The sequence below is a fragment of the Salmo salar genome, chromosome ssa09, assembly GCF_905237065.1.
Source record: "Salmo salar chromosome ssa09, Ssal_v3.1, whole genome shotgun sequence".
NCBI classification, from domain to species: domain Eukaryota; kingdom Metazoa; phylum Chordata; class Actinopteri; order Salmoniformes; family Salmonidae; genus Salmo; species Salmo salar.
The window spans coordinates 26121097-26148509 of NC_059450.1; the positions used below are offsets into that span (position 1 = coordinate 26121097).

The 27413-nt window shown below is 43.7% G+C and overlaps 1 protein-coding gene across 3 annotated transcripts in view; it reads left to right on the plus strand.

Moving 5' to 3' along the window:
• LOC106611137 (phospholipid-transporting ATPase VD) overlaps nucleotides 1–18042 on the plus strand; it is a 36666-nt gene extending 18624 nt beyond the window's left edge. For all 3 annotated transcript variants that reach the window (XM_014211030.2, XM_014211033.2, XM_014211032.2), the window contains 14 exons: nucleotides 1156–1268; nucleotides 1353–1605; nucleotides 4500–4705; nucleotides 4896–5069; nucleotides 8657–9472; nucleotides 9640–9766; nucleotides 11515–11699; nucleotides 11799–12054; nucleotides 12198–12400; nucleotides 12505–12705; nucleotides 12834–12914; nucleotides 13098–13202; nucleotides 15224–15411; nucleotides 15549–18042. In XM_014211030.2, coding sequence (XP_014066505.2) covers nucleotides 1156–1268; nucleotides 1353–1605; nucleotides 4500–4705; nucleotides 4896–5069; nucleotides 8657–9472; nucleotides 9640–9766; nucleotides 11515–11699; nucleotides 11799–12054; nucleotides 12198–12400; nucleotides 12505–12705; nucleotides 12834–12914; nucleotides 13098–13202; nucleotides 15224–15411; nucleotides 15549–15792 — 3152 coding nt within the window. In that variant the 3' untranslated portion in view covers nucleotides 15793–18042. The remainder of the gene's footprint in view (nucleotides 1–1155; nucleotides 1269–1352; nucleotides 1606–4499; nucleotides 4706–4895; nucleotides 5070–8656; nucleotides 9473–9639; nucleotides 9767–11514; nucleotides 11700–11798; nucleotides 12055–12197; nucleotides 12401–12504; nucleotides 12706–12833; nucleotides 12915–13097; nucleotides 13203–15223; nucleotides 15412–15548) is intronic.
• Nucleotides 18043–27413: the final 9371 nt, after the last annotated feature.

Sequence of the window (27413 nt, forward strand, 5' to 3'; positions counted from 1 at the left end):
GGGACCACGCAGCCGTCATACCGCTCAGGAAGGAGACGCGTTCTGTCTCTTAGAGATGAACGTACTTTGGTGCAAAAAGTGCAAATCAATCCCAGAACAACAGCAAAGGACCTTGTGAAGATGCTGGAGGAAACAGGTACAAAGTATCTATATCCACAGTAAACGAGTCCTATATCGACATAACCTGAAAGGCCGCTCAGCAAGGAAGAAGCCACTGCTCCAAAACCACCATAAAAAAGCCAGACTATGGTTTGCAACTGCACATAGGGACAAAGATCGTACTTTTTGGAGAAATGTCCTCTGGTCTGATGAAACAAAAATAGAACTGTTTGGCCATAATGACCATTGTTATGTTTGCAGGAAAAAGGGGGAGGCTGGCAAGCCGAAGAACACCATCCCAACCGTAGAGCATGGGGGTGGCAGCATCATGTTGTGGGGTGCTTTGCTGCAGGAGGGACTGGTGCACTTCACAAAATAGATGGCATCATGAGGATGGAAAATTCTGTGGATATATTGAAACAACATCTCAAGACATCAGTCAGGAAGTTAAAGCTTGGTTGCAAATGGGTCTTCCAAACGGACAATGACCCCAAGCATACTTCCAAAGTTGTGGCAAAATGGCTTAAGGATAACAGTCAAGGTATTGGAGTGGTCATCACAAAGCCCTGACCTCAATCCCGTAGAAAATTTGTGGGCAGAACTGAAAAAGCGTGTGCGAGCAAGGAGGCCTACAAACCTGACCCAGTTACACCAGCTCTGTCAGGAGGAATGGGCCAAAATTAATCCAACTTATTGTGGGAAGCTTGTGGAAGGCTACCCAAAACGTTTGACCCAAGTTAAACAATTTAAAGGCAATGCTACCAAATACTAATTGAGTGTATGTGAACTTCTGTCCCACAGGGAATGTGATGAAAGAAATAGAAGCTGAAATAAATCATTCTCTACTATTATTCTGACATTTCACATTCTTAAAAAAAAGTGGTGATCCTGTCTGACCTAAGACAGGGAATTTTTACTAGGATTAAATGTCAGGAATTGTGAAACTGAGTTTAAATGTATTTGGCTAAGGTGTACGTAAACTTCCGACTTCAACTGTATAGCGCTGCTGTAAACAAGTCTTTTGACCACATCCGTATCATTCTTTGTGTCCCCCAGGCCATGGTCTCTGGCTCAGGAACCTGAAGGACGCTTCCTTTCTGATCCCTGACACCACGTCTCCTGCCCTGTCTGGCTTCTACCTGTTCTGGACCATGATCATAGTTTTACAGGTAGATAGCACACTAAATGTCTTAACTTTGTCTTAATATGCTAAATTCATGATGCTAAATTATCTTCCATTCTCTCCTCGGCAGGTGCTCATCCCCATCTCCCTGTATGTGTCCATCGAGATCGTCAAACTGTGTCAAATCTTCTTCATCCAGAACGACGTGGACTTCTATAATGAGTATATGGACTCCAGGATCCAGTGTCGGGCCCTGAACATCACAGAGGACCTGGGTCAGATTCAGTATGTGTTCTCAGACAAGACTGGCACGCTGACAGAGAACAAGATGGTGTTCCGGCGCTGCACCATTGCTGGGGTGGAGTACCCCCACGAGGAAAATGGTGAGAAGTCAAAGTACATTTTTCTACACAACACAACATTTTCCATCAGGGGTACTCATGATTAGGGTTGCAAGGGGAGGGTATATTACTGGAAACGTTCAAAGTTTACCAGTAAAATATCCAAATTTTTGTATCTTTCAGGGATTTTAGACATCTAGTGGCCCCTTTGGGTAATTCAGATTATCACAGGTGTATGTAATCATCTCTGGCCCTCTAAAATATGATTTTCTTTATATACAGTACCAGTCAAAAGTTTGGACACACCTACTCATTCAAGGGTTTGTCTTTATTTTGACTATTTTCTACATTGTAGAATAATAGCGAAGACATCACAACTATGAAATAACACATGGATTCACGTAGTAACCAAAAAAGTGTTAAACAAATCAAAATATATTTTATATTCTTCAAAGTAGCCACCCTTTGCCATGATGACAGCTTTAGACACTCTTGGCATTCTCTCAACCAGCTTCACCTGGAATGCTTTTCCAACAGTCAGTTCCCACATATGCTGAGCACTTGTTAGCTGCTTTTCCTTCACTCTGCCATCCAACGCATCCTAAACCATCTAAATTGGGTTGAGGTAGGGTGATTGTGGAGGTCAGGTCATCTGATGCAGCACTCCATCACACCTTCTTGGTCAAATAGCCCTCACACATCCTAATGTTTTGCGTCATTGTCTTGTTGAAAAACAAATGATAGTCCCACTAAGCGCAAACCAGATGGGATGGCGTATCGCTGCAGAATGCTTCGGTAGCCATACTGATTAAGTGTGGCTTGAATTCTAAATAAATCACTGATAGTGTCCCCAGCAAAGCACCATCATACCTCCTCCTCCGTGCTTCACGGTGGGAACCACACGTATGGAGATCATCCGCTCACCTACTCTGCGTCTCACAAAGACACGGCAGTTGGAACCAAAAATGTCATATTTGGACTCCTCAGACCAAAGGACAGATTTCCACCGGTCTAATGTCCATTGCTCGTGTTTCTTGGCCCAAGCAAATCTCTTATTGGTGTCCTTCAGTAGTGGTTTCTTTGCAGCAGTTCGACCATGAAGGCCTGATTCACGCAGTCTCCTCTGAACAGTTGATGTTGAAATGTGTATATTACTTGAACTCTGTGAAGCATTTATTTGGGCTGCAATTTCTGAGGCTGGTAACTCTAATGAACGTATCCTCTGCAGCAGAGGTAACTCTGGTTCTTCCTTTCCTGTGGTGGTCCTTTATGAGAGCCAGTTTCATTATAGCGCTTGATGGTTTTTGCGACTACACTTGAACAAACTTTAAAAGTTCTTGAAATTTTCCGTATTGACTGACCTTCATGTCTTAAAGTAATGATGGACTGTCGTTTCGCTCTGCTTATTTGAGCTGTTCTTGCCATAATATGGATGTGGACTTTTACCAAATAGGACTATCTTCTGTATACCACCCCTACCTTGTCACAACACAACTGATTGGCTCAAACGCATTAAGAAGGAAAGAAATTCCACAAATTACCTGTTAACAAGGCACACCTGTTAATTGAAATGCATTCCAGGTGACTACCTCATGAAGCTGGTTGAGAGAATGCCAAGAGTATGCAAAGCTGTTATCAAGGCAAAGGGTGGCTACTTTGAAGAATCTCAAATATAAAATATATTTTGATTTGTTTAACCGCAAGCGTCCCACCTACTCAACAGCCAGTGTAATCCCGTGGCGCGATATTCAAATGCCTCAAAAATCCAAAAACTTCAATTTTTCAAACATATGACTATTTTACACCATTTTAAAGACAAGACTCTCGTTAATCTAACCACACTGTCCGATTTCAAAAAGGCTTTACAACGAAAGCAAAACATTAGATTATGTCAGCAGAGTACCCAGCCAGAAATAATCAGACACCCATTTTTCAAGCTAGCATATAATGTCACATAAACCCAAACCACAGCTAAATGCAGCACTAACCTTTGATGATCTTCATCAGATGACAACCCTAGGACATTATGTTATACAATACATGCATGTTTTGTTCAATCAAGTTCATATTTATATCAAAAACCAGCTTTTTACATTAGCATGTGACTAGCATTCCCACCGAACACTGCCGGTGAATTTACTAAATTACTCACGATAAACGTTCACAAAAAACATAACAATTATTTTAAGAATTATAGATACAGAACTCCTCTATGCACTCGCTATGTCCGATTTTAAAATGGCTTTTCGGTGAAAGCACATTTTGCAATATTCTCAGTACATAGCCCTGTGATGCTAAATAGTAAAAATAAAGAAAATCCCTGGAATGAGTAGGTGTGTCCAAACTTTTGACTGGTACTGTACATTTTGAAATAAAATATGAGAAAGCTGTAAAACATTATGCTAAATGTAAACCATCAACTTAGTGAATACCATTGGTGTTTTAATATGAGGGTTTCAGCATGAAATATCCTTTATATTTATTTTACAAACTTCATTGATTAGATAATTATTTCATTAATTAGACCATAGGCTATTTTCTCTTGAACCATATCTACTAAACTCATGGACAATATGGACACAGATATAATAAATGAATACTCTATTTTTATAATAAAACAAAATTGTTATTCAAGTATAAATGACCAAAGTTACGATAAATTGCCATAGATTTTCTGTCAATTACCAAAATTACTGAAGATTCCGGTAACTTCGGTAAATTAACGGTAACTTTGCAACCCTACTCATCAGTGATATAGCATTGTGAATGTTTGAAAATAATAATATTTTTTGTGGGTGCTTATGTTTGACCTGAAACACCCTCGGGAGTGGCTCTAACCGCAAGGCTACCTGCCTCCCATGATACCATGACACTAAGGATTTTGTACAATGTATTTAACTATTTCTTTTGTCCCTCCCTGTCTGCCTTTCTGGCAGCGCGGAGGCTTGAAGTGTACGAGGAGGATGAGGCGATGGGTTGCTCCCACACGCTCAAGTCACGTGCCAGCGCCAAGTCCCTGAGCTGCAAGTCACTCAGCTGCAACCGCAGCTCTGTGTCCCTGCACACACTGACAGGCCACTCTGAGGGGGAGGAGTCACCCAGCCCCACCCTGCCCCGACACAGCGCCTTCAGTAGCCCCATGGTGAAACTCATACACCCAGTGTTTCTTAATCCATTCGCAATAAGACCCCTCAGGAGATGCACGTTTTTGTTCTAGCCAAGCACTAAGACACTTCTAATCAAGACTTGGTGATTAGTTGATTCATTGAATCACACACAACTGACGGCATGATATGAAATGTCTAATTCCAATTTTCCGGTCTTCCCTCAAGGAGAAGGATATAGTCCCAGACCCTTTCCTGGTTCAGAAGCTGAACTGTCTGTCCTCTCCGCTCTTCCTTCTGAGGGACGCCAGTATGGAGCTCACCTACATCGTTGACTTCTTCATGGCTCTGGCCATCTGCAACACGGTAGTGGTGTCTTCTCCCAACCAGCCCCGCCATGTGGTACGTAACAGCCTCAACTTAATAAAAGAAGGAGGTAGATGTTTGCAGGGTTCGCACACGGTGCTTAATTAAAGTACTTGAATTTGGCACTCTGAAATTCAAGTACTGCAATACTGCAAATCAGACATGTTCTCAGCTGGTACTTGAATTCAAATGAAAAGAGAAAATGATAATATGAAAAATATTTGAAAAATGTATTGGTCTTACGAATTCATTTCCAGGCAGACTGCCGAGTTTTATTTCCTCACATGTTTCGCACTCTGGTTTCCAGGTGAGATCGCTCATTCCACCCACACTGCCACTCAGCCAGGCAGGTACAGAACTGACTGATTAGGCACGCCAAACGTCACATAGATAGTTAAAATGCCGGGCAAATGTAGATTCAATGTGTGTATGGAAAATGTCTGAGATCTTGAATTTCAGCTCATTAAACATGGGACCAACACTTCACATGTTGCGTTTTATATTTTTGTTCAGTATAGTTTTCCCCTTTTTTTTCTCTTTTTTTTTTATCACTACATCACTGGACCCAACCAACCCACGTGTAATGTGCAAAAAATGTGTCAGACTTTGACATTGCTAGCATGGGTGAATCGGCCCTGAAGGGGGAAAGACACAAAGCTGCATCCTGCTCTGGCGCCAGTTCTACATTGACTTTTTCTCTCCAGAGCTTTTTAGCCTTGTTCAAGGAGCGCTCGCGATATTACGCTTCATCAAGTGGCAGCTGTACTTTTGCCGTTCTGGTGGCTGTTCACATGCCACTTTCTTCACACAGCCCACCCGCCCTTCTCGCGACCGGTGACGTTAAAGCTGCCTGTCAGAAGCAAGACGCTTTTTTGTAACTATGTCACGCCTGCTCTCGCTTTCCCTCTCGGCGGCCCATTATTATGCACACCTGTCACCATCGTTACGCGCTTCATGGGACTCACCTGGACTCTACCTAATTTATTGCCTCCCCTATATCTGTCACTTCCTCAGTTTCTTTCCCGTGTCTGCATTAATGTTGTTTTGTCCAGACGCTGTCCTTGTTTTGTTTCATGTCCGTTATTTATTAAATATTCACTCCCTGTACTTACTTCTCATCTCCCAGCGTCTGTCCTCAAACTATTAAGTAGTAGATTCCCAAATGCCCAATAAAAATACAATACAGTCATTAAGCTGCAATAGGAAATGTGTGTTCACCAGTAGGCATGTCCCAAAGCTCTGCTCATCTCTACTCAAATTACAACGTCATCACTACTGACTTACACTCATGTAAGTAGTAAAACACTTATTATTGAGTAGAACTTGTAAGGTAGTGATAAATATACTAAGTTTGTTTATTTATTTTTGAGGTTGTGGTGATATACTGCCATCTAGTGGTGACTAGAAACAATTGCATAATAGGAATAGGATTTGACATGGGTCCTCAGATCCTCAAAATTCTACAGCTGCACCATCGAGAGCATCCTGACTGGTTGCATCACTGCCTGGTATGGCAACTGCTTGGCCTTCGACCACAAGGCACTACAGATTGTAGTGCGAACGGCCCAGTACATCACTGGGGCCAAGCTTCCTGCCATCCAGGACCTCTACCAGGCGGTGTCAGAGGAAGGCCCTAAAAATTGTCAAAGACTCCAGCCACCCTAGTCATAGACTGTTCTCTCTGCTACCGCATGGCAAGCAGTACCGGAGCGCCAAGTCTAGGTCCAAGAGGCTTGTAAACCGTTGATGATAATGAATCCCGTTCAGTGAAGCCTAGAAAGCCAGTGACGTAGACCTCTGGAACTGGTGAACAGAATGAGCATCAGTACCGGGGGGATCCGTGACAAAAGTCCTTGAATTTGACATGCCACTTTCTGTACAAACCCTGTGTTCGCGATGTTTTAATTCCAAACATCTATCCATGTGTAGTCCTCAAAGGGGGAAAGCACATGCTAAATGTAACAAAAATACACTGCTCAAAAAAATAAAGGGAACACTTAAACAACACAATGTAACTCCAAGTCAATCACACTTCTGTGAAATCAAACTGTCCACTTAGGAAGCAACACTGATTGACAATAAATACATTTCACATGCTGTTGTGCAAATGGAATAGACAACAGGTGGAAAATATAGGCAATTAGCAAGACACCCCCAATAAAGGAGTGGTGGTTCTGCAGGTGGTGACCACAGACCACTTCTCAGTTCCTATGCTTCCTGGCTGATGTTTTGGTCACTTTTGAATGCTGGCAGTGCTTTCACTCTAGTGGTAGCATGAGACGGAGTCTACAACCCACACAAGTGGCTCAGGTAGTGCAGCTCATCCAGGATGGCACATCAATGCGAGCTGTGGCCAGAAGGTTTGCTGTGTCTGTTAGCGTAGTGTCCAGAGCATGGAGGCGCTACCAGGAGACAGGCCAGTACATCAGGAGACGTGGAGGAGGCCGTAGGAGGGCAACAACCCAGCAGCAGGACCGCTACCTCCGCCTTTGTGCAAGGAGGAGCAGGAGGAGCACTGCCAGAGCCCTGCAAAATGACCTCCAGCAGGCCACAAATGTGCATGTGTCTGCTCAAACGGTCAGAAACAGACTCCATGAGGGTGGTATGAGGGCCCGACGTCCACAGGTGGGGGTTGTGCTTACGGCCCAACACCGCGCAGGACGTTTGGCATTTGCCAGAGAACACCAAGATTGGCAAATTCGCCACTGGCGCCCTGTGCTCTTCACAGATGAAAGCAGGTTCACACTGAGCACATGTGACAGACGTGACAGAGTCTGGAGACGCCGTGGAGAACGTTCTGCTGCCTGCAACATCCTCCAGCATGACCGGTTTGGCGGTGGGTCAGTCATGGTGTGGGGTGGCATTTCTTTGGAGGGCCGCACAGCCCTCCATGTGCTCGCCAGAGGTAGCCTGACTGCCATTAGGTACCGAGATGAGATCCTCAGACCCCTTGTGAGCCCATATGCTGGTGTGGTTGGCCCTGGGTTCCTCCTAATGCAAGACAATGCTAGACCTCATGTGGCTGTAGTGTGTCAGCAGTTCCTGCAAGAGGAAGGCATTGATGCTATGGACTGGCCCGCCCGTTCCCCAGACCTGAATCCAATTGAGCACATCTGGGACATCATGTCTCGCTCCATCCACCAACGCCACGTTGCACCACAGACTGTCCAGGAGTTGGCGGATGCTTTAGTCCAGGTCTGGGAGGAGATCCCTCAGGAGACCATCCGCCACCTCATCAGGAGCATGCCCAGGCGTTGTAGGGAGGTCATACAGGCACGTGGAGGCCACACACACTACGGAGCCTCATTTTGACTTGTTTTAATGACATTACATCAAAGTTGGATCAGCCTGTAGTGTGGTTTTCCACTTTAATTTTGAGTGTGACTCCAAATCCAGACCTCCATGGGTTGATAAATTGGATTTCCATTGATTATTTTTGTGTGATTTTGTTGTCAGCACATTCAACTATGTAAAGAAAAAAGTATTTAATAAGATTATTTCATTCATTCAGATCTAGGATGTGTTATTTTAGTGTTCCCTTTCTTTTTTTGAGCAGTGTATATATGTTTGACCAGGGTTAGTGCCAATTCCATTTCAACTGATGTTGTCAATTACATTCCCAGGTCCAGGTGCCTGAGGTCTCCCGTACCCCCCTTAAATCCCTGGAGGACATCAAGATGCTATTCCAGCGTTTTGGCCTCCCCCGCTTCTCCACACTCTCTCCTCCCCACACTACAGAGAGCCCTCGCAGCTTCACACGCAGGCTCTTTTCCAGAGGCAAAGCAGCCTCCTTCACCCCCAGCCCCTCCCCTACCCCCACCAAGCTGGGTACAGAGCCAGACGGGGAGCCTAACCTTGAGGCCTCCATCCTAAGTATCAAACCAGGGCTGGATGGGGTCCCTGGAGGGGATGGGGACCAAGGGTATGAGGAGGAGGAGGGAGAGCATGGCTCTTGGAAAGATGAAGAGGACAAGATGTTACACCTCAACCCAGGGGCCTGGAGTGGGCTGGAGAACTCAAACGGAGCCGAAGGCCCTCCCTGTGAACCTGGGGCAGATGAACTGATCTATGAGGCGGAGAGCCCTGACGAGGCGGCTCTGGTCCACGCGGCCAGGGCCTACCGCTGCACCCTGCAGGGACGCTCACTCGAGCGCCTTCTGGTGGAGCTGCCAGGGATGGGCAGCCTGGCTGTGCGCCTGCTCCACATCCTGCCCTTCGACTCCACCCGCAAGAGGATGTCTGTGGTGGTCCGCCACCCGCTCACCAACCAGGTGGTGGTCTACACCAAGGGAGCCGACTCGGTCATCATGGACCTGGCAGAGTCACCTAAAGGTGCTGAGCAGTCAGACGGGAGACAGGGTCACATCAGAGAACAAACCCAGAAACACCTAGACAACTACGCCAGGGAAGGCCTTCGCACCCTCTGCATCGCTAAGAAGGTACAGACATCTACAGTGGTTAAACTTTTTAGCTTTGACCTTAAATACCACATTAGTTCACATTTGTGTCTATGGAGAAAAGACTTGATAACTTAGAATAGTTGATTGTCCTCAGTAGAATAAATTATTTTTCAGACTGGTGACTTACTGGTGCATTGTGCTAACAGGTGTTGGAGGAGGAGGAGTATGAAATTTGGTTGAAGCGTCATGCATTTGCTGAGACCAGTATAGAGAACAGAGAGGAGCTTCTACTGGAGTCTGCACAGAGACTGGAAACCAACCTCACCCTACTGGGTAAAACTCCACAGACATGTTTTCTTACACCATTAGGAGAATAAGGATGATTTATTTTATTTCTTGCTAAAGTATTAGTCATAGGGTACAAATCAATTAAAGGCACAGCCTGTAACTTTCATAGTCAAAAGTGTTGCTCCTACACTTGTTTATAAACTGTGGTGGTGAATTGAAGGAGCAACTTGGTTACAGTGCATTCGGAAAGTATTCAGACCCCTTGACTTTTTCCACATTTTGTTAAGTTACAGCCTTATTCTAAAATTGATGAAATAGTTTTTTTCCCCTAAAAACAGTTGCATTTATTTATGAATGCAATTTCCGATATGGAACGGTTTATTTATTGTTTAAGCTAATTCTTCAAGGCTCGCTTTATTTTATTTTAAAACAAAAATGCTTGATTCCATTTCAAATCATGAATGACTGGTATGCTGTGTGATGACATACACAAACTAATGAATGATTGATTGATGCAGTAGCCTATATAAGTATTGAAATATAGGTCTAAGTAAGTTATGGTGTTAATGCTTAACCGGATGCGCTCTTAGGCCTACAGCTCAATGGTGGTTATACGAGGCTGCTATACTAAGCCTACTAATGATAATGACATTACTTATGATCATAATAGTAATAATTACAATAAGAAGGAGATCAAGAAAAAGGAAAGTTATTGTTATTTTACAAATCATTTTTTGGACAATTTGGAACAGCGTAAACAGCACTAAGTAAATTCTGAATAATACCAGAGAGGCTGTTCTAACGAAAAACAGTTTAATGCCTTTATTTATTAGTCAAAAATTTGGACACACCTACTCATTCAAGGGTTTGTCTTTATTTTGACTATTTTCTAAATTGTAGAATAATAGTGAAGACATAAACTATGAAATAACACATGGAATCATGTAGGAACCAAAAAAGTGTTAAACAAATCAAAATATATTTTATATTTGAGATTCTTCAAAGTAGCCACCCTTTGCCTTGATGACAGCTTTGCACACTCTTGGCATTCTCTCAAGCAGCTTCAACTGTTCAGAGGAGACTGCGTGAATCAGGCCTTCATGGTCGAATTGCTGCAAAGAAACCACTACTAAAGGACACCAATAATAAGAGACTTGCTTGGGGCAAGAAACATGAGCCAATGGACATTAGACTGGTGGAAATCTATCCTTTGGTCTGATGAATACAAATTTGAGATTTTTGGTTCCATCCGCCGTGTCTTTGTGAGACGCAGAGTAGGTGAATGGATGATCTCCACATGTGTGGTTCCCACCGTGAAACATGGAGGAGGTGTGGGGGTGTCTTGCTGGTGACACTGTCAGTGATTTCTTTAGAATTCAAGGCACACTTAACCAGCATGGCTACCACAGCATTCTGCAGCAATATGCCATCCCATCTGGTTTGCGCTTAGTGGGACTATAATTTGTTTTTCAACAGGACAATGACCCAAAACACACCTCCAGGCTGTGTAAGGGCTATATGGCCAAGGAGGAGGGTGATGGAATGTTTTGATGTCTTCACTATTATTCTACAATGTAGAAAATAGTACAAATAAAGAAAAACCCTGGAATGAGTAGGTGTGTACAAACTTTTGACTGGTACTGTATATAGATATTGTTTGCTACCGCTCGACTAACAGCCTATCGACCAAACAATCGACCAGTTGACTAAATGGGGTCACCCCTAAACTTGGTTAGGGGCTAGCAACAACCAATTGCAATGGCTGAATGTAGTGTTACTGTTTCTGTCGCCAGGGGCAACAGGGATTGTGGATAGATTGCAGGAAGAGGTGCCAGAGACCATTGAGGCACTACAGAGAGCAGGGGTCAAAGTATGGGTCCTCACAGGGGACAAACAAGAGACTGCCATAAATATCGCCTGTGCCTGCAAACTGCTCAGGTCCACAGACCAACTGCTGACTGCTAACTGTGGTAGCAAGGTGAATGTTATCCTGTTATTCTAAATTATTTGTCCTTCAAAATGCGTTCCTGTCATCCTGCTGTCAATCTTCCTCATCCTGTCTTGTCTCTCTCTTCAGGAGGCCTGCAAGGCCTTGTTGCTGGAGCTGCGGGCGGAGGTGGAGTGTGGCGAGGCAGCTGAGGGCATGTCAGGCTTCACCCTGGTGGTGGATGGGCGCACGCTGGACTTCGCCCTGCAGGAGGACCTGAAAGGGGACTTCCTGGAGCTGAGCCGGCGCTGCAGGGCCGTGGTCTGCTGCCGCTCCACCCCACTTCAGAAGAGCCATGTGGTACAACTAGTACGGGACCAGCTCCGAGTCATGACCCTCGCCATAGGTCAGTGGAAGTCGGTAACAATTAAATAAATGAGAAGTCCAGGATATATAAACATTTATGCACATTTATAAGGCAGTAGGAATAGCCCTGTCTTAGTGCTTCCAATCTAGATTTCTTAAGTCTGGGGCGTCCTTTTTGTCCAGGTGATGGAGCCAACGATGTCAGTATGATCCAGGTAGCAGATGTTGGCATTGGGATATCTGGCCAGGAGGGCATGCAGGCTGTGATGTCCAGTGACTTTGCCATCTCCAGGTTTAAACACCTCCGCAAGCTGCTGTTGGTCCATGGCCACTGGTGCTACACACGCCTGGCCAACATGATTCTCTACTTCTTCTACAAGAATGTGGTAAGAACATCTCTCACTCACCCCAGGCACACACACACTCACTATCTCTGTCTTTATTTTCTCTTCCTCCCTCCCTTCGTCCCTCTCTCTTCCTGTGTGTGTAGATGTATGTGAATCTGCTGTTCTGGTACCAGTTCTTCTGTGGTTTCTCGGGGAGCGTCATGACCAACTCCTGGGTGCTCATCTTCTTCAACCTCCTCTTCACCTCCGCCCCTCCCCTTCTCTACGGGATCCTGGACAAAGACGTGTCTGCAGAAACCCTCATTAAGTTTCCGGAGCTCTACAAATCCGGACAGAATTCCAAGGTGTGTTAAGGAGGAATCTGGTTGTATTAGGACAGTTATTTCCAACTCTGGTCCTTGGGTATATTTTTGTTGTAGCCCAGCACTAACACATACATAAATAAAACATATCAATGTGTGTATCTTTCCAGGCCTACCTCCCTTCTACCTTCTGGCTGACGATGCTGGACGCTCTTTACCAAAGCCTTGTCTGTTTCTTCATTCCTTACTTTGTGAGTAGATTTCCACAAATCGTGTTATTGCCATTGATCTATTGTGTTTTGATACATATACCCTGAGAAGGGGTCAGTGAGGTGGTGTTGTTCTCTCTAGTCTGGGAGTAGTTTCAGTTGAATGGGGCATCATGCCATACCCCGCCTTTGAAGGCATGACAGGATTTCCTTATTTTTGGTCAGGCATATGCAGGGTCAGATGCAGACATGCTCTCCTTTGGGTCTCCCATCAACGCCTCGGCCCTCCTCATCATCCTACTACACCAGGTCATCGAGAGCCGCACACTGGTGAGAATCACACCTTACCTGACACACCCATAGGTTGATTTTTTTACACATTTTATTACGTTACAGCCTTATTCTAATATGGATACAATTATTTTGGGGGGTGGGAATGCCACTTTGAAAGTTCCATGCTTAAATTCATAATGAAGTCTGAGATTGTCACTGTTTACAAATAATTCATTTTCATTGCAAATAAGACACACTGGCTTGGCATTGGGAAAATATTGTAAGATCAACACATCTCTTTGTCCATTCTTCCCTGAAACTTCGATTTTCACCTTTCTTTTGATACTTTTTGAGAGCAACATTCTTTAGCTTTCAAGTTAATTGTTCTGAACAAATGTAGTGGAGCCTACAGTATGCTACGTAAAGTGCATTCAGAAAGTATACAGACCTCTTGACTTTTACCACATTTTGTTACGTTACAGCCTTATTCTAAAAAAAAAAAAAAATTACTTTTTAAATTTCCCTCATCAATCTACACACAACACCACATAATGACAAAGCAAAAACAGGTTTTTAGAATTTTTTGCAAAAAATGTTTAAATTACCTTATTTACATAAGTATTCAGACCCTTTGCTATAAGACTCGAGCTCAGGTGCATCCTGTTCCCATTGATCATCCTTGAGATGTTTCTACAACTTGATTGGAGTCCACCTGTGGTGAATTCAATTGATTGGAAACGATTTGGAAAGGCACAAACCTGTCTATATAAGGTCCCATAGTCAACAGTGCATGTCAGAGCAAAAACCAAGCCATGAGGTCGAAGGAATTGTCCGTAGAGCTCTGAGACAGGATTGTGTCGAGACACAGATCTGAGGAAGGGTACCAAAACAGTTCTGCAGCATTGAAGGTCCCCAAGAACACCATGGCCTCTGTCATTCTTAAATGGAAGAAGTTTGGAACCACCAAGACTCTTCCTTGAGCTGGCTGCCCGGCCAAACTGCGCAATTGGGGGAGAAGGGCCTTGGTCAGGGAGGTGACCAAGAACCTGATGGTCACTCTGACAGAGCTTCAGAGTTCCTCTGTGGAGATGGTAGAACCTTCCAGAAGGACAACGATCTTTGCAGTACTCCACCAATCAGGCCTTTATGGTAGAGTGGTCAGACGGAAGCCACTCCTAGTAAAAGGCACATGACAGCCTGCTTGGAGTCTCAGACCATGAGAAACAAGATTCTCTGGTCTGATGAAACCAAGATTGAACTCTTTGGCCTGAATGCCAAGAGTCACGTCTGGAGGAAACCTGGTACCAACCCTACCGTGAAGCATGGTGGTGGCAGCATGCTATGGGGATGTTTTTCAGCGACAGGGACTTGGAGCCTAGTCAGGATTGAGGGAAAGATGAACGAAGGAAAGTACAGAGAGATCCTTGATGAAAATCTACTCCAGAGCGCTCAGGACCTCATCTTCCAACAGGACAATGACCCTAAACACACAGCCAAGACAACGCAGGAGTGGCTTCGGGACAAGTCTCTAAATGTCCTTGAGTGGCCCAGCCAGAGCCCGGACTTGAACCTGATCGAACATCTCTGGAGAGACCTGAAAATAGCTGTGCAGCGACGCTCCCCTTCCAACCCGACAGAGCTTGAGAGGATCTGCAGAGAAGAATAGGAGAAACTCCCCGAATACAGGTATGCCAAGCTTGTAGCGTCATACCCAAAAAGACTTGAGGCTGTAATTGTTTGTTTTTATACATTTGCAAACATTTCCTAAAACCTGTTTTCACTTTGTGATTATGGAGTAATGTGTGTAGATTGAGGAGGGGGAAAAAAGATTTAATAATTTTTAGAATAAGGCAGTAACGTAACATGTGGAAAAAGTCAAAGGAGTCTGAATACATTTTCCGAATGCACTGTATTTATCACTTTTGACTAGGTCTCAATGCCTTCACATTTTGAAGGGGCAACTCATGGGTTCAAGTTGTGAATAAGTGCACCTGGGATCGTGTCTGAATATTCCTGTTCCATGTTATGTACTCTATTTATATTCCTATGTTGATCTGTGCTATGTTCCTGTGTTACAGACATGGCTACATGTGTTAGTTCTGGTGGGTAGTGCTCTCTTCTACTTCTCTTTCACCCTGGTCTTCAGTGTGGTGTGTGTGACATGTAGTCCCCCCACCAATCCCCTTGGTGTGGACAAGCTCCAGATGTCCCAACCACTCTTCTATGGAGTGTGTGGCCTCACCACCGTGCTGGCACTGCTACCAAGGTATACATACCAACAGTAGTGCCAACATTTTTCAGACAGAATCACTGCTCGATTTGAGACCCACGTCATAAAAAAACATATTTTTTGTAAATCGTTTTTTAAACCTTTTCTACCTTCACTCACTGTCACTCTTTCAGATTCCTGTTCCATGCATTGTGCAACAGCATCTCCCCCACTGACACACTGAAGGCTGCTCTGATGGACCAGCTCAACCCAGACAACTACTGTAGGAGGATGCAGCGCTGGAACCAGACCCAGGCCCAGAGTAAAGCCAGGGGCCTCGTCATCAACGTGGAAGACTTGGACATCAAGATCCCTGACTTTATACTCCCTAAAGAGCTGAAGGAATGCAGAGCTGCCACTGGCTCTGTGTTCTCCTGACCTCAGAGGCTACAGGAGATGGCTACCATAGAAATAGAAAGAAAAGAATAGTTCCCATTCAAGTCATTGATGGCATAATTGGTGGACATGTGGCCATTGTGAGTGTACTCATAGGAGCAAAGAAGGAAGTAAAAGCAGGAAGTAGAAGCTGGAAATGTACCCATCAATCTGTGCTGTGATTTGTTGAATTAACTCAACTGACATTACAAAAAATACATTCCATTGCATGAGCCACATCAGTTAACATCATTTGAATGAACATTATACATTAACATGGAAATTCTTTCATCACAATACCAGGCAGGCATTGCTAGAGTACCCATGAGTTTACCAGTCAAATTGCAAGGGTTAGAGGTTCCAAGTCTGTGCTATTCATTATTTACATGGTGGCTACAGGGTTCAACCCTAACACCCTTCAAAGCTAGCTGGCTATCCAGGGCAAAGAGATGGATGTTTCTCATGTGCCTAGAGTGGCATTAACATGGAGTCATGGTCCCTTGAGAAAAGATTGGTGATGTGGACACCTAGATATTCATAAACGTGTCTGCTGTACGGTAGAACTTTGACACAATCCAGTGTCCATGGTGAAGAGGCCCCTTCATAGTGCACTACACCCGAACACTGCTAGGTGTGGTCCACTCTGGCCCTCTTCAGTGTGCACTGAGCATGTAGAGAACAGAATGCTATTAGTTATCATTATTAGTTATCAAAGCGCTGCTTTGTTGAGAAGGGTGGAATTGTATGCAGGAGTGGTTCATGTTTGGAATGTGTTTACAATCCTTGAGCTGCCTACACTTATTTTTAAAGTTCACATCAAGCTATGACTCCTTTTTTTGTTTAGGCACAACTCTTCGACGTTGGCGTTTCTTCAACAAACACTTCAAAATAACATTGTAAATTATGCATTTGAAGAGCTAGACCAAATCAAAATGCTGTAAAGTGGCCTTTTCCTCCTGAATCACACTTGAATTCATTTGACTGGAGTTGAAATGGATTTGGCATGGACCTGACCTTTCTCACCACTGTTTCCCTCTGACCTGTAGTTGAGTAAAGCAGTCCACTAAAACATGGGATATATTTATTTAACATGTATTTCCTTGTTGAGATGCAATCTCTTTTTGAGAAAGTCCTGACCAAAGTGGCAGCACATGTTTAGTTACAAGACAAGAACCAAAATGCTATGTACAGTTACACACTGACAAAATGAAAATGAAATGTGGGAATTGATTGAGGGCATGGGGCTTCTAAAGCAAGACAACCAAAAGTGCAACTTAGTAGGCCTAAGTGCAGGAGGAGGATTCAGGTATGGCCCTCTATATGTGAAGTAGGCAGTGGTGTAAAGTACTTCAGTAAAAATACTTTAAAGTACTACTTAAGTTGTTTTTTGGGGATATTTTTACTATTTATATTTTTGACAACTTTTACTTTACTACATTCCTAAATAAAACAATGTACTTTTTACTCCATACCTTTTCCCTGACACCCAAAATAATCATTACATTTTGAATGCTTAGCAGGACAGGAAAATTGTCCAATTCACACACTTATCAAGAGAACATTCCTGGTCATCCCTACTGCATTTGATCTGGTGGACTCACTAAACACAAATGCTTTGTTTGTAAATTATGTCTGAGTGTTTGAGTGTGCCCCTGGGTATCTGTAAATTAAAAAACACATTGTGGTTTGCTTAATATAAGGAATTTGAAATGATTTATACTTTTGATACTTAAGTATATTTTAGCAATTACATTTACTTTTAATACTTAAGTATACTTAAAACCAAATACTTTTAGACTTTTACTCAAGTAGAATTTTACTAGGTGACTTTCACTTTTACTTGAGTCATTTTCTATCAAGGTATCATTAAGTATGACAATTGGGTACTTTTTCCACCACTGGAAGTAGGCTTTACAAATGTTCTCTTGAGTTTGCCTGGATAAGGCATTGGCATTCATATCTACTTCTGAGAAGTGACGTTTTTCTCTACCACATGCAATTCTGACCTGGTTAGGTCTTTTTTAGACAGATCATCCTCAGTATTTTATGTGGTAACATTAGACTGATGTAAAAAAAAATATATATAGATTTTTACAGTACAATCCTGCATATCAAATCCTGTACAACAGCTGATTTGAATATAGTCCAATTGGAAAAGTTTCAGAGCAATGATTAGAAATCATTATTTTATATCAACTTAATTCCAAATGTGTGTACTGTATCAGATATTGGTATAAATACATTAGCAACTCATGTGTTCTGTGTCATGTTAATTATTTGAGTTTAGTGTCGTTAAACGTCTGATGTTAATTTGTGTACAATAATTAGGGTTATTATAAGACAGAAACTACTTCATTAGCCTAATATTCTAAACAAGGGTAAATGGGGCCTGAGTCAACCCTGCTAGCTCCATCCCCTCTACCTCCCTCCATCTTATTTTTAAAATGTGGATAAAGAACAGTTTAATCCTACAAACTGTGGACCCGTTGAGATCACAGTAGGCACATGACTATGGCACAGACATTACTACAGTAGGCCTACAGTTTTACATTTTTGTTGTGGTGTGTCTGCTTAGAACTTCCTCATTTCCGCGTGTGTGTAGGATTTCGGTTGGTGCTTTTAGAATGTTGAGTCGACTCCGTAGCCTGACAGGTGGAGAATCGCACAGGTGATTTAATTGCCATCGTTTTCACGATGAGCTACTACAGTGACACGCCAAGTGTCGACAATGAGTTGGAGACAGGGTAAGAATGTCATTCTTGTCCCTATTCGTACATTATATCTTATAGCCTACCTGATCAAACGAAATTCAGAGCATGCGAAATTCAGAGCATGTGCAGACCAGCTGGCTGATGTGTTTACGGACATATTCAATCTATCCTTATCCCAGTCTGCTGTTCCCACATGCTTCAGGGGGCCACCATTGTTCCAGTTCCCAAGAAAGCTAAGGTAACTGAGCTAAATGACTATCGCCCCGTAGCACTCACCTCCGTCATCATGAAGTGCTTTGAGAGACTAGTCAAGGATCATATCACCTCCACCCTACCTGACACCTTAGACCCCCTCCAATTTGCTTACCGCCCCAATAGGTCCACAGACGAAGCAATCACACTGCACACTGCCCTAACCCATCTGGACAAGAGGAATGCCTATGTAAGAATGCTGTTCATCGACTACAGCTCAGCATTTAACACCATAGTACCCTCCAAACTCGTCATTAAGCTCGAGACCCTGGGTCTCGACCCCGCCCTGTGTAACTGGGTCCTGGACTTCCTGACGGGCCGCCCCCAGGTGGTGAGGGTAGGAAACAACATCTCCTGTACTCCCTGTTCACCCATGACTGCGTGGCCATGCACGCCTCCAACTCAATCATCAAGTTTGCAGACGACACTACAGTGGTAGGCTTGATTACCAACAACGACGAGACGACCTACAGAGAGGAGGTGAGGGCCCTCGGAGTGTGGTGTCAGGAAAATAACCTCACACTCAACGTCAACAAAACAAAGGAGATGATCGTGGACTTCAGGAAACAGCAGAGGGAGCACCCCCCTATCCACATCGACGGGACAGTAGTGGAGAAGGTGGAAAGTTTTAAGTTCCTCGGCTTACACATCATGGACAAACTGAAATGGTCCCCCCACACAGACAGTGTGGTGAAGAAGGCGCAACAGCGCCTCTTCAACCTCAGGAGGCTCAAGAAATTCGGCTTGTCACCAAAATCACTCACAAACTTTTACAGATGCACAATCGAGAGCATCCTGTCGGGTTGTATCACCGTATGGTATGGCCCACAACCGTAAGGCTCTCCAGAGGTTAGTGAGATCTGCACAACGCATCATCGGGGGCAAACTACCTGCTCTCCAGGACACCTACACCACCCGATGTCACAGGAAGGCTAAAAAGATCAAGGACAACAACCACCCGAGCCACTGCCTGTTCACCCCGCTATCATCCAGAAGGCGAGGTCAGTACAGGTGCATCAAATCTGGGACCGAGAGACTGAAAAACAGCTTCTATCTCAAGGCCATCAGACTGTTAAACAGCCATCACTAACATTGAGTGGTTGCTGCCAACATACTGACTCTGTCACGCCCTGACCGTAGAGATCCTTATTATTCTCTATGTTTGGTTAGGTCAGGGTGTGACTTGGGTGGGGAAGTCTATGTTTTTTGTTTCTTTGTTTTTGAGTGTGGTTCCCAATCAGAGGCAGCTGTCTATTGTTGTCTCTGATTGGGAATCATACTTAGGCAGCCTGTTTTCCACCTGTTTGTGGGAGGTTGTTTTCTGTTTAGCACCTGAGCCTGACAGAACTGTGCGCTTTTCGTGTTTTCTCCGTTTGTTATTTTGTTTGAGTGTGTTGTGAAATAAAGCATCATGAACACTTACCACGCTGCACCTTGGTCCACTTCTCCTTCCAGCGACAGGCGTTACAGACTCACTCTAGCCACTTTAATAATTAAAGATTGGATGTAATAAATGTATCACTAGTCACTTTAAACTATACCACTTTATATAATGCTTACATACACTACTCATCTCATATGTATATACTGTACTCTATACCATCTACTGCATCTTGCCTATGTCGTTCGGCCATCGCTCATCCGTTCGGCCATCGCTCATCCATAAGTGCCTTCTGATTATCTTCATCAGAAGGCACTTCCAGGAATCCCAGGTCCACAACAAATGTAGTTTTGTTCGAAAAAGTTAATAATTTATGTCCCAATAGCTCCTTCTTGTTAGCGCGTTCCGAAGGCTACTCATAATGTACGAGGCGCGCTGGACTTGTCGTCACGAATGTGCAAAAAATATATATTTACGTTTGTTCAAACGTTGTATAACATAAATCTTTAGGGCCTTTTTCAAACAGAGCTTCAATAATATTCAAGGCGGACGATTGCATTGTCTTACTAAACGTTTCGGAATGAGAGGGTACCCATGGGCGCCCGCGTCATAGTAGTAATGGCCCTCCCCCTGTGACCAACTTTCTAAGCCACTCTTTCGGTCAGTTTCTACCGGAGAAGACTCAAACCACTTTGTAAAGACTGTTGACATCTAGTGGAAGCCTTAGGAAGTGCTAAATGAATCCTAACTCACGGTGTGTTTCATAGGCAAAGTGTTGAAGGTGATTCCACAAATCAGATTTCCACTTCCTGCATGGAATCTTCAGGTTTTGGCCTGCCATATGAGTTCTGTTATACTCACAGACACCATTCAAACAGTTTAAGAAACTTTAGGGTGTTTTCTATCCAAATCTTCTAATTATATGCATATTCTAGTTACTGGACAGGAGTTGTAACCAGATTAAATCGGGTACATTTTTTATCTGGCTGTGCAAATACTGCCCCTATCCCCAACAGGTTAAGTCAGGATTCCTATTTGACTCAGCCATGCCTCCTTGCACGTCCAACATTTCCTCATCTCCCACCCCTTCTAATGCGACTATCCCCAATGCTTCTCCCTCTTTTTCCCCTGCCCCGCTACAAAGTTTCTCCCTGCAAGCAGTCACCGAGTCTGAGGTGCTTGAGGAGCTCCTGCAACTTGACCCCAAAAAAACATCTGGGTCAGATGGTTTAGACCCTTCTTTAAGGTTGCTGCCCCTATCATCGCCAAGCCTGTCTCTCCTTTCTGGGGAGGTTCCTATTGCTTGGAAGGCAGCCACGGTTCATCCTTTATTTAAAGGGGGAGATCAAGCTGATCCTAACTGTTATAGGCCTATTTCTATTTTGCCCTGTTCATCAAAAGCATTGGAAGAATTTGTCAATAATCAACTGACTAGCTTTCTTGATGTCTATAGTATTCTCTCTGGTATGCAATCTGGTTTTCGTTCAGGTTATGGATGTGTCACTAAAGGTAATCCTTGATTCTAAGCAATGTAGTGGTGCTATCTTTATAGACTTGGCCAAAGCTTTTGATACGGTAGACCATTCCATTCTTGTGGGCCGGCTAAGGAATATTGGTGTCTCTGAGAGGTCTTTGGCCTGGTTTGCTAACTACCTCTCTCAAAGAGTGCAGTGTATAAAGTCAGAAAATCTGCTATCTCAGCCACTGCCTGTCACCAAGGGAGTACCCCAAGGCTCAATCCAAGGCCCCACACTCTTCTCAATTTACATCAACAACATAGCTCAAGCAGTAGGAAGCTCTCTCATCCATTTATATGCAGATGATACAGTCTTATACTCAGCTGGCCCCTCCACAGATTTTCTGTTAAACGCTCTACAACAAAGCTTTCTTAGTGTCCAACAAGCTTTCTCTACCCTTAACCTTGTTCTGAACACCTCCAAAACAAAGGTAATGTGGTTTGGTAAGAAGAATGCCCCTCTCCCCACAGGTGTGATTACTACCTCTGAGGGTTTAGAGCTTGAGGTAGTCCCCTCATACAAGTACTTGGGAGTATGGCTAGACAGTACACTGTCCTTCTCTCAGCACATATCAAATCTGCAGGCTAAAGTTAAATCTAGACTTGGTTTCCTCTATCCTAATCGCTCCTCTTTCACCGCAGCTGCCAAACTAACCCTGATTCAGATGACCATCCTACCTATTCTAGATTACAGAGACAGCATTTATAGATTAGCCGCTCGAGAGCACCCTCACCTGCTGGAGGTTCTTTACCATTCGGCCATCAGATTTGCCACCAATGCTCCTTATAGGACACAACACTGCACTCTATACTCCTCTGTAAACTGGTCATCTCTGTATACCTGTCGCAAGACCCACTGGTTGATGCTTATTTATAAAACCCTCTTAGGCCTCACTCCACCCTATCTGAGATATCTACTGCAGCCCTCATCCACCACATAACACCCGTTCTGCCAGTCACATTCTGTTAACCTCTCTCGGGTATGTGGGACGAAATCGTCCCACCTAGTCAACAGCCAGTGGAATCGAGTGGCGCGAAATTCAAAAACCTTAAAAATGCTATAACTTCAATTTCTCAAACATATGACTATTTTACACCATTTTAAAGACAAGACTCTCGTTAATCTAACCACATTGTCCGATTTCAAAAAGGCTTTACAACGAAAGCAAAACATTAGATTATGTCAGGAGAGTACCCAGCCAGAAATAATCACACACCCATTTTTCAAGCTAGCATATAATGTCACAAAAACCAAAACCACAGCTAAATGCAGCACTAACCTTTGATGATCTTCATCAGATGACACTCCTAGGACATTATGTTATACAATACATTACATTTACATTTAAGTCATTTAGCAGACGCTCTTATCCAGAGCGACTTACAAATTGGTGCATTCACCTTATAATATCCAGTGGAACAACCACTTTACAATAGTGCATCTAAATCTTTTAAGGGGGGGTTAGAAGGATTACTTTATCCTATCCCAGGTATTCCTTAAAGAGGTGGGGTTTCAGGTGTCTCCGGAAGGTGGTGATCGACTCCGCTGTCCTGGCGTCGTGAGGGAGCTTGTTCCACCATTGGGGTGCCAGAGCAGCGAACAGTTTTGACTGGGCTGAGCGGGAACTGTGCTTCCTCAGAGGTAGGGAGGCGAGCAGGTCAGAGGTGGATGAATGCAGTGCCCTTGTTTGGGTGTAGGGCCTGATCAGAGCATGAAGGTACGGAGGTGCCGTTCCCCTCACAGCTCCGTAGGCAAGCACCATGGTCTTGTAGCGGATGCGAGCTTCAACTGGAAGCCAGTGGAGAGAGCGGAGGAGCGGGGTGACGTGAGAGAACTTGGGAAGGTTGAACACCAGACGGGCTGCGGTGTTCTGGATGAGTTGTAGGGGTTTAATGGCACAGGCAGGGAGCCCAACCAACAGCGAGTTGCAGTAATCCAGACGGGAGATGACAAGTGCCTGGATTACATGCATGTTTTGTTCAATCAAGTTCATATTTATATCAAAAACCAGCTTTTTACATTAGCATGTGACGTTCAGAACTAGCAAACATACCGAAAACTTCCGGTGAATTTACTAAATTACTCACGATAAACGTTCACAAAAAACATAACAATTATTTTAAGAATTATAGATACAGAACTCCTTTATGCAATCGCGGTGTCAGATTTTAAAATAGCTTTTCGGCAAAAGCACATTTTGCAATATTCTGAGTAGATAGCTCGCCATCACGGGCCAGCTAATTTGACACCCACCAAGTTTGCCGTTCACTAAACTCAGAATTACTATAAGAAAAATTGGATTACCTTTGCTGTTCTTCGTCAGAATGCACTCCCAGGACTTCTACTTCAACCACAAATGTTGTTTTGGTTCAAAATAATCCATAGTTATGTTCAAATATCCTCTGTTTTGTCCGTGCGTTCAGGTCCCTATCCGAACGGCAACGCGCGGACGCATGTCGTGACATAAAATTTCAAAATATTCCATTACCGTACTTCGAAGCATGTCAAACGCTGTTTAAAATCATTTTTTATGCGATTTTTCTCGTAAAATAGCGATAATATTCCGACCGGGAGAAGTTGTTTTCTTTCAAAGACTGAAAGAAGAAAATGGTGTCTTCACGTGCGAGCACGTGTCATTGTTCTCAGATCGACCACTATCCAAAACCCCTACTGTTTTCCGCCCAGGGACTGCAGAGTCATCATTCCCCGTTCTGGCGCCTTCTGAGAGCCTATGGGAGCCTTAGAAAATGTCACGTTACAGCAGAGATCCTCTGTTTTCGATAAAGAGGCTATAGAAGGCCAAGAAATGGTCAGAGAGGGCACTTCCTGTATAGAATCTTCTCAGGTTTTGGCCTGCCATATGAGTTCTGTTAACAAACAATTATATGCATATTCTAGTTTCTGGGCAGGAGTAATAACCAGATTAAATCGGGTACGTTTTTTATCCGGCCGTGAAAATACTGCCCCCTACCCAAGAGAGGTTAAAGGTCCCCAAAGCACACACATCCCTGGGTCGCTCCTCTTTTCAGTTCGCTACAGCTAGCGAGTGGAACGAGCTGCAACAAACACTCAAACTGGACAGTTTTATCTCAATCTCTTCATTCAAAGACTCAATCATGGACACTCTTACTGACAGTTGTGGCTGTTTAGCGTGATGTATTGTTGTCTCTACCTTCTTGCCCTTTGTGCTGTTGTCTGTGCCCAATAATGTTTGTACCATGTTTTGTGCTGCTACCATGTTGTGTTGCTACCATGCTGTGTTATGTGTTGCTGCCTTGCTATGTTGTTGTCTTAGGTCTCTCTTTATGTGGTGTTGTGTTGTCTCTTGTCGTGATGTGTGTTTTGTCCTATATTTATGTTATTTTAATTTTTTTAATCCCAGCCTCTGTCCCCACAGGAGGTCTTTTGCCTTTTGGTAGGCCATCATTATAAATAAGAATTTGTTCTTAACTGACTTGCCTAGTTAAATAAAGGTGAAATAAAAAATAAAATAAAAAATGTATGTAACAACCTGCTAAGTAAGGTTAAGTCAATCAATTTAATTTGAAGTTTTATCCTAATTTCAATGTTCACAACGGTGGTTGATTACTTTTTTCAAATCCCATGTATTTTCCACATTGATTCCACGTTGCTGACAAATTACATTGCAACAACATTGATTCAACCAGTGTGTGCCCAGTGGGTTACTTATTTCACACTTTAATAAACAATGCCTCTACCATAATAGGTACAACAGAATTGAATTTAGTGAGAAATTGAATATTTATTTTTTACCTTTATTCAAAGGGGCAATCTGGGATTCAAACAACAATAAAAAAGCCACCCCACCACTTTTTTTGGTAAACACCGGAGGGATGGGGCTAGCTAACTACCTTTAGCGTCTATGAATGAAGGTATCTTCTGGACGGGGGAGTTTTGTTAAGAGCTCAATGCTAATTTTGAACGTTAACACGCATCGCTTGCGGTACGGTTTTGGAAACATAAGGAACGCATCTTTCATGTCAGCGAGAAATAATTTTCAAAAAACAAAAGGTTAAATTAATACACACCTTTATAGGGTTAGTGTTCCTACACAGCCATATCTCCATGTTACAGCGCTTTTTTACTGAAAACAGACGGAAGACAGTCGTCCACCTGTGCTAATTTGCTATCTAGTGTGTAAGCGTAACCTGGAAGTGTAGCGAAAGTATAGTTTCACAGATGGTGTTACCTAAAGCTGTATGGATCTGTGCTAAACTGCTACAGTAAGTGTATCTTTTCTATTTGAAGGATTCTTTATTTTTTATTTAACCTTTATTTAACCAGGTAGGCAAGTTGAGAACAAGTTCTCATTTACAACTGCGACCTGGCCAAGATAAAGCAAAGCAGTTCGACACATACAACAACACAGAGTTACACATGGAGTAAAACAAACATACAGTCAATAATACAGTAGAAAAATAAGTCTATATACAATGTGAGCAAATGAGGTGAGATAAGGGAGGTAAAGGCAATAAATAGGCCATGGTGGCAAAGTAAATACAATATAGCAAGTAAAACACTGGAATGGTAGATTTGCAGTAGATGAATGTGCAAAGTAGAAATACTGGGGTGCAAAGGAGCAAAATAAATAAATAAGTAAATAAATACAGTAGGGGAAGTGGTAGTTGTTTGGGCTATGTACAGGTGCAGTGATCTGTGAGCTGCTCTGACAGCTGGTGCTTAAAGCTAGTGAGCAAGATAAGTGTTTCCAGTTTCAGAGATTTTTGTAGTTCGTTCCAGTCATTGGCCGCAGAGAACTGGAAGGAGAGGCGGCCAAAGGAGGAATTGAGATATACCAGTGAGATATACCTGCTGGAGCGCGTGCTACGGGTGGGTGCTGTTATGGTGACCAGCGAGCTGAGATAAGGGGGGACTTTACCTAGCAGGGTCTTATAGATGACCTGGAGCCAGTGGGTTTGGCGACAAGTATGAAGCGAGGGCCAGCCAACGAGAGCGTACAGGTCACAGCGGTGGGTAGTATATGGTGCTTTGGTGACAAAACGGATAGCACTGTGATAGACTGCATCCAATTTATTGAGTAGGGTATTGGAGGCTATTTTGTAAATGACATCGCCGAAGTCGAGGATCGGTAGGATGGTCAGTTTTACGAGGGTATGTTTGGTAGCATGAGTGAAGGATGCTTTGTTGCGAAATAGGAAGCCAATTCTAGATTTAACTTTGGATTGGAGATGTTTGATATGTGTCTAGAAGGAGAGTTTACAGTCTAACCAGACACCTAGGTATTTGTAGTTGTCCACATATTCTAAGTCAGAACCGTTCAGAGTAGTGATGCTGGACGGGCGGGCAGGCAACGATCGGTTGAAGAGCATGCATTTAGTTTTACTTGTATTTAAGAGCAGTTGGAGGCCACGGAAGGAGAGTTGTATGGCATTGAAGCTCGTCTGGAGGGTTGTTAACACAGTGTCCAAAGAAGGGCCAGAAGTATACAGAATGGTGTCGTCTGCGTAGAGGTGGATCAGACTCCCCAGCAGCAAGAGGGACATCATTGATGTATACAGAGAAGAGAGTCGGCCCAAGAATTGAACCCTGTGGCACCCCCATAGAGACTGCCACAGGCCCGGACAACAGGCCCTCCGATTTGACACACTGAACTCTATCAGAGAAGTAGTTGGTGAACCAGGCGAGGCAATCATTTGAGAAACCAAGGCTGTTGAGTCTGCCAATGAGGATGTGGTGATTGACAGAGTCGAAAGCCTTGGCCAGGTCAATGAATACGGCTGC